The sequence below is a fragment of the Otolemur garnettii genome, unplaced genomic scaffold, assembly GCF_000181295.1.
Source record: "Otolemur garnettii isolate 467f Iridium unplaced genomic scaffold, OtoGar3 scaffold00077, whole genome shotgun sequence".
NCBI classification, from domain to species: domain Eukaryota; kingdom Metazoa; phylum Chordata; class Mammalia; order Primates; family Galagidae; genus Otolemur; species Otolemur garnettii.
Genome location: NW_003852472.1, coordinates 3699906 through 3707685, shown reverse-complemented (window position 1 = coordinate 3707685; position 7780 = coordinate 3699906). Strand labels below are relative to the sequence as shown.

General features: G+C 50.1%; 1 protein-coding gene across 3 annotated transcripts in view; it reads right to left on the bottom strand.

Moving 5' to 3' along the window:
- Positions 1-3524: 3524 nt before the first annotated feature.
- Positions 3525-7780, bottom strand: part of RCC1L (RCC1 like) — a 57631-nt gene continuing 53375 nt past the window's right edge. For all 3 annotated transcript variants that reach the window (XM_003794206.3, XM_023515734.1, XM_023515735.1), the window contains one exon: positions 3525-4549. In XM_003794206.3, the coding sequence (XP_003794254.1) occupies positions 4472-4549 (78 nt within the window). In that variant the 3' untranslated portion in view covers positions 3525-4471. The remainder of the gene's footprint in view (positions 4550-7780) is intronic.

The following is a 7780-nucleotide window of genomic DNA, read 5'->3' as shown; positions in this document are numbered from 1 at the left end:
TGGCTGGTGCCTTAGCCGGTTGAGCTATAGGTGCCGAGCCTGCTCTTGGTTTCAATATGGTTTTATCATGTGAAACATAGCCAAATGGGTAAGTTCCTGATTCTGACAGTTCTTGACCACTGAAGTACCATAAATACAGCCAGAGCGACACAGGAAGGAACAATAGGATAGAGAGAATGTGGAGGTCTTCGCCTTGCAAAGGTTGGTAGTGAGTAGCACATTTGGGAAGTTTTTCCAAGAGGTATCTACCTGAGCTGATCCAGCAGGCCATCAGCTAGCACATGGCCTATGGTCCATCTCTGAACACAGTCACTTAGCTCTGGCGAGTACCAGGTACCCAGGGGGCCCTATGTAGAGGCAGGAATGCAAAGGCTCAGGCAGGCAGCCTCTGACAAGCCTGGGGAGAACAGCCCAAGTTGTATTAGGAACTTACAGAATGTGTGGTGGATTAAACACTACAAGTCAAAACTTAAACTAAATGAAAGACCCAGCAATTCCACACCTAGGTATATAGCCATGACAATTCAAAACTTATGTTCATGCAAAAACGTTTACCAAGTGTTCCAAAAATACAATGCTGGACCAAAGTAAAATTTATACATAAATGCTTAGCATTCATTAATAGTCAAGAAGTGGAACCAACCCAAATGCCCATCACCTGATGAATGAATAAACAAAATGTGGTAAATATTTTTTAAAGCCCCCAGATGATTCTATTGGCTGAGAACCCCAGGGTTAAGGGGTAGGCTCTGCCCAAATGGAATCCCAAAGTCCTTGTCACAAACTCTGTGTCCTTGCAGGGAGGGGCCCCACCTTGATTTCTCCATTTTGAAGCCACCCTCATCAGAGGCAGCAGCCTGAATGAACACACAGAGCAGCAGGGCTTAGAGTGTACAGCCCGTCACTCCCATCCTTCCTCTTCAATATGTCCCACCTCAGCTGTGGAGCCAGCTCACTGCTGGTGTACTGAGCACATTTAGCTTTAGTCCCCAAGGCAGGGACTTGAAAGGGGCACCTTTCTGATGGGCCTGGCTTCAAGTACCCTACTACTCTGGCCTCTAGGCACTCAGCTGCTACCTACAACCACATCAGTGATGCCACGCCTTGACCACCTAGCCCAACTTCACCTCACGTTTTCTCCTAAGTGAGTCCTGGTTTGAAGCGACAATGGTATCTGGGTTTATCCTTTTAAACTGTTAAGGGTACACCTCAGTGTGGCCCCAGATGTGAGAAAAGCACAGCTTGACAGACCCCAAACATTGTTTCCAGCTCAAGCTCACTGAGTCTCTCAGTGAGAAAGGCAGGTGTGAGGTCCTTGGGGGCAGGGATGAGTTCACAGTCACAGGGAGGACAGGGCCTGGTACAGGTGGCTGCCTCAGACCATGCCAGTGCTGGGTGCTGTCCTCAAGGCCAATTCAAAGGGTCCTCCTGTCAGGCTGAATGATTACACGGGGACAATGGACGAGCACTGGGGCCACAGACTGCAAGAATGGCCCTCAGAACGGTTTGAGCAACCCCCTGCTGCTGTTCAGGAGGGGGCCCGGCTCCCCTCTGGGGTTGGCACAGGACAGATGGCTAGAGAAGTGTGGGCACTCGGCCAGACTGCAACCTGCTGTGCTAAGCTGGAGTGTTCTCTTTATTTCATATTTTTCAGGATTCAACTTTTGTCACACGAAACAGTAGGTACCTAAGTATTTCCTGAATTAATGAAAAATATGGGCCAACCATACACTCAAGAAACAAGAACAGTTGTGACAGGCTTCTTTTGAGGCTGACAATCTTACAGGAAGGACACACTTTTATTAGCTGATTGAGGTTTTTCATGCCAGTGAGAGCCCTCCCAAGCCCCCAGAAATCACTGCAGCACAGTGGTCTGCAGCACATCTGGCAGGGGCAAAGAGAACAGAGATGGCGGTCCCTGCATCTTGCAAACCACTCTGGCAGGGAGATGGTGGTAGCCCAGGGACTAATACCTGGGTGTACTCCACCTTCCACTTGGCACTTCTACAGGAACAGAGTCTGGGTGTAAAGACAGTGAATGACCAGAAGACACATCAGAATTAGCAAGAGGCTCACTGCACCCAGGGAACCATTCACGTGCCCACTAAAGTGAGAGCAGACCAGCATTGGGCAAACACTGCTTTCCCAAGAGCACAGTGTCGAAGCCCAGCAACCAAGCTGACAGCAGGCAAGTGCTGGGAGGGGCTGGGGAACAAGGAGAGCACACATGACACCTGAAGACAGGGCCTGTGGCAGGGAAGCTCTACCAGGAGCCCTCATGACCAAAAGGGCATAGCTGAACGGCCCCTCCAGGCAGACCAAGCCCAGCTGAAAGAAACAGTTTCAAAACAAATCCAAGATGTACCTTTTTATACAGTTTGCTATGTCCAAAGGCAAGATCGTTATTGGCTCTGCATCTTGGTTGCCATTTTGTGAATGGTTTATGTTTTTTTATGAGACATAAAAAAAAACTGTCACCCTAGGTAAAGTGCTGTGGCACCATAGCAGCTCGCAGCAACCTCAAACTCTTGGGCTTAAGAAATCCTCTTGCCAAGTAGCTGGGACTACAGGTGCCTACCACAACGCCTGGCTAGTTTTTCTGTTTTTAGTAGACAGAGGGTCCCACTCTTGCTCAGGCTGGTTCTGAACTCCTGAATCAGGCAATCCACCTGCCCTGGCCTCCCAGAGTATTGGGATTATAGGCATGAGCCACTGTGCCTGGCCTGGGTGGGTGGTTTAAAAACTCACCTTCTCCAGAGACCCTCTATCACCCATCGTCACCTCCCATCCTGAGCCCCAGCAGCTGTGACCCAGGCCTGATCTACTGCGACACTCACACTCTGTAACTCAGTATGCGTGACATGGCTCGTATTTCACTGAGGTCACATTACCCTTCTTCACTGTGGGGCCCACCCAGAAGTTTCAGGAAGGAAAGTGACACACTGTTCTCAATTTCTATTTCAAGTTTATGAAAAAAACTTTAGTAAACTTAGGAATAAATCTAAGAATTGCACTTATGGCCCAGGGGCCATAAGAGGGCTGCTCCCCCAGACACCCAGACTGTGGCAAGGACACCCTCTTCGTGGTGGTCATCGTACTTTAAAGCGCAGCCCTTCCAACATCTCCACCCCTCTTCTTCATTTCTTTCCCCAGCCCACCTCGCAGTTTACTGGTCATCATCGGCTTCTCTCCCTGGAATGGATGACTCACAGGGCACGGGTGCTTGTCACCACATGCCCAGCATGATGAATGTACCTGGCACCTAAGGGTTACACACCAAGTGCTGAGTGAAGGTGTAACTGGAATGGCTCCTCCTCCAGGTGGGCAGCAGGTGACATCCCAGTTAGTGACATGAGCACCAGATATTTTCTCCCAACTGAACTAGGAGAGTACAATCTGTTCAGAAAATATTTTTCAAGCAGACTGTCTTCTGAAGTATTTTTCACTGGCCCCTTTATCAAAAGCCTTGTTTTTCAAAGCTAATCTCTAAATGATCAAGTCAAATCATAAAAGGACCTCTTCAGTTCTTAAAAATCAAAAGGCAGAGAATAGACTTTATTCCAAAGAGATCTTTAAAAGATGTTTTTAAAGGAAAAGACAAGTCATGCTACTAAATCAAATGCTTTTCACAATCCCCGAATCTTTCTTCTCCAAGGCTGGCACTGCAGCCAAGCCTTTGTGGACATGTTCACCGCCCTCAGCCCACGAGAATTTGGCCTCAATCTTCCTGAGGGGCTTTTCAACTTTTCTAAGCCCAGCAGTGAGATGGTCACAGGCTGAAGATAGCCACGGGCCCCGTTGAGTGACAGGCTGGTGTGCACTGGCAGCTCCATGGAGAATCCTAGTCTGAGGTATTTCAGGCTGCTGGCTTGTGTCCTACCAGTAAGCTTGCGGTGCGGTAGCTGACCTGAAAGGGCTGTGAGTAGACCAACTTGGCTAAAGCCAGCCTGGCTCCCTCAGCTACAACCAAGGCTCAGCCTGAGGCACAAATACAGCCTGCCAGACACAAACCAAGGGGCCTGCCGTGACAAGGGGAAAGAGACACCAGCCTCAGTGCTACATTCTATCAGGGTCCCCTGTAAGACAGTGCAAAACGTTATGCCATGAAGGCTAAGCTTTCCTAAGACTGGTGTCTTGGGTCAAAGGTTATACCAGAAGCTGCCCCATGTTACCTGAAGACAGTTGAGATGTGTAAATCATCTCCCCACCCCAGGCCATCCCAGCATCTCAGGAGCCCGGCCCACAAAGGCAGTGTCCTGTGCTGAATTCAGTAGGTCTTATCCTCAGCTGAGTTTGGGACCTTGTCCCAGATGCTCTCTGTACATGCCCACCAAGTGCCACACTCCACAAAGGGTCCTCATCCCCTTCTGCCACCAAACAGGAATCCAAGCTGGGCATTCATGTGCCTGCCTCTAAGCAGTCGGAGTGGTTCTGAGGCCAGGGCCAGACTCCAGCAGGTCAGGCAGGAGATTCAGATGAATGACTTGGCCAGTGTCACCATGTGATCCACACCGCATGCAACATCCACAGGCTCCCCAGGCATCGTCACCTGAAAAATAAGGCCCAGAACACCATGAGGGGAAGACAGCACACAGGGGAGCAGCAGAGTCAGCCCAATCTGGGCCCTGCCTCTTAGGTCTGCCTCTAACTCTGTCTGAGCCTCGACTCCCTCCCCTAAGAACGGGGATGTGTGATGTGTTAACGGACCAAGCAGGCTCCATTATGACAGTAGCCATCACTGTTCAAGTCCAGCCCTCAGACCGCTCTGGGCAAGGACACAGACCTGTGTGCCCTGTGCTGGAATACACATGTCCCACAGAGGCTACTTCTCTGAATGTGACCTGCCAGGCTCCTGCTCTGTAAGCTGGACATTCAGTGACACCTTTCCTAGAGTCACCACCTTGGCTCAATAGGAAGCTCAAGAAACCTTTCTCTTGCCTTTCTCTTCCACTGCCCCCCTGGCCCAGTGTTTCAGTCCCCTTCAGACACAGGGAGGCTGTGTCCCAAGTCACAGCCATTTCAGAGAACAGCACAACTATGTCTCAGAAGGACCTTGTTGTCATCACAGGCAGGCTCAGCCCTCAAGGGAACAAGAAGACAGCTTTGTTCACATCAGGCAGCATAAGCCTGTCTGCCTTAAAAAGGGTGCCAGCTGTTTTATAGCATCACCTTAGAAATGGATGCCCCTGGCTCAGCGCCTATGGCTCAAGAGGCTAAGGCGTCAGCCACGTACACCCAAGGTGGCGGGTTCAAATCCAGCCCAGGCCTGCCAAAGAACAATGACGGCTGCAACCAAAAAAAAAAAAGAAATGGACGCCCCAAACATTCCAGGTGTGCCCAGAGCCACAAGGCCAGCCAGCTGTCCAGAAAAGGGGAAATTTTCATTCTGGTTCTTGTTTATTATTATTATTAGATAATACAAAAGGACATTCAGTGAAAAAGAATAAAAAGGTATTGAATACCTTTAATACCACCACCCCTACCATCATCTGTCCCAGTCTCCACCTGCCTCTGAACTGGAAACTACTTTTAACTAGTTTTTATTATCCTTCCAGAGGTTCTTAATGCAAAGAAGAGCAGACACAGGTCTTATTCTTTCTTTTTTTTTTTTTAAGAGATAAGAGTCTCACTTTGTGCCATGGGGTCACAGCTCACAGGAACCTCCAGCTCTTGGGCTCAAGCGATTCTCCTGCCTCAACCTCCCAAGTACCTGGGACTACAGATGTCCACCACAACGCCTGGCTATTTTTTTGTTGCAGTTTGGCCGGGGCTGGGTTCGAAACTGTCACCCGCGGTACATGGAGCCGGCACCCTACTCACTGAGCCACAGGCACCGCCCAGGTCTTATTCTTTCTTAATCAATGATGCCCCCTCATGGTTTGCCCGTAGACCCTTGCCAGGATGCTGACACCACTTCTGCTGACCAGATCTGAATTTGACCATCCTTCCCTGATGGCCACAATCAACCAGGCAGTGAGTGTGACAGCTGGAAAGGGGATCTGTCACAGCCTGTGGAGTTTACTAGGCTTAAGAGGGAAATGCCTAATCCAGATGGCCCAGCCAAAAAGCACACAGGCAGCACGCACTGACCCCGAGCTTTGTGTCTATGTTGGGGAGACAAGACCATTAGAAGACTCCTGGCCACAGACAAATGGATGCGAAAAACCGAGTCATACCATACTCCCCTCTCTAAACAAACGTCTCTAGCAGAAACTATTACAGAAATCACTAAACAAACAAGAAGTAGTGACCCAGTTAATCCCAAAGGCACGTAGATGCAGAAAGCGTTCCAGGCTGGCCATGGAAGCAGCAGAAAACACACTGCCTCTGGAGGCAGGGTCCAGATGAGTTCTTAGCAACCTTCCAGCCATTAGAGAGCACTTTATTTACCTTTCCTGGGAAACTGCCACTCTCCTCACTAAATCTGTGCCAAACTGCTGCACTTAGCACTTCTGTCCCTGTCCCCCCAGTGTTCTGGCCATTAGGGCCCAAAGCAGAGTAAACCATTTGCCTTGGGTCACTTGCCAGGACAAGGATCTTAGCCTGGGGCCCCTGAGAGCCTCTCTGGGGAGCAGCGGCAGCTCCCCGAGGCTCCAGCGCCCCCTGGCTAGAGCTCCCACACAGCCTCTGAGCTGAGTCCAAGAGAACACTGCCCTCAGCCATGTTTTATTTTTGTCCTAGTCAAGGTTAAAAGGAACTTCTATTCTAAACCAATTTATGTTCACAACTTTGCTGCACAGGAAAGCAGTTCCAAAAACCAGAACCACATTTAGCCTGAGTAACTCTTTTAAAAGTCTGAGCAGAATCAGCTTAATAGCATCTCTCTCCACAATTACTAGCTCCTGAAACAAACGCCCACCAGGTAAAAGGCAGAGGAACAGCTGGAGGGGCACTGAACCAGAGCTGTGAGTCCGTCATGGCAACAGAGAGTGAACTGTGATAAAGGGAGGCAGCTCAGGGCCCAGCTGTGCTCCACAGAGTGCCCAGCTTGTAAGCTGCACTACTTTCCTACACTGTCACAACCAGGTAGAACCTGGGGCTACTCAATGGCCAGAGGAGGCCAGGAGTCTGGGGGTTTCCCAGCTTATGCCCCAAACTCTATTAGTCTTGACCCAGGGGACACAGCAGGAATGAAAGTGGTCTGCAGGCAAAGGCCCGGTTCAAATCATACCCACTCAGGGGCCGTGAGATTTGGGGCAAGCCCCTTTCGACTCACAAAGTCCACTTGTGCACACTGCGGAGAGCCCGACCCTCAAAGGGAGGGAACAAATCCAAAGTGCCCTGCACACTGTCCATGCTCTGCCTCCCAGGCAGTAAGGCTATGAAGTTTTGTGAGTGCCAAGTGTGCTCCCTGGGAGGGGAAAGGTCATTCAAAACCCCTTCAGAGCCTATCCCAGGCCAGTGGTCTCCTGTTTAGGTCAGAGTGTCCTGAAAGACCAGGCAAAGGCTGGCCAAATACTCCTCCACTCTGCATTCTGCCTTCTCTCCAGCTTCAGGCTCTCTTAAGGGAGGTGAGCTACAGTGAAAACACCACTATCTTAAAAGCTGGACCTATCTGTTGTCAGGTGAGGAGGCTCACTTTGTAATCCTACCACTTTGGGAAGCCCACAAAGGAGGATTACTTCAGGCCAAGTATTCAACACCAACCCAGGCAACATAGCAAGACCCCTGTCTCTAAAAGATTTTTTTTAATTATCTGGGCATTGTAGCATGTGGCTGTGGTCCCAGCTACCAGGGAGGCTGGTCCCAGCTACCAGGGAGGCTAAGGCAGGAAGATCTT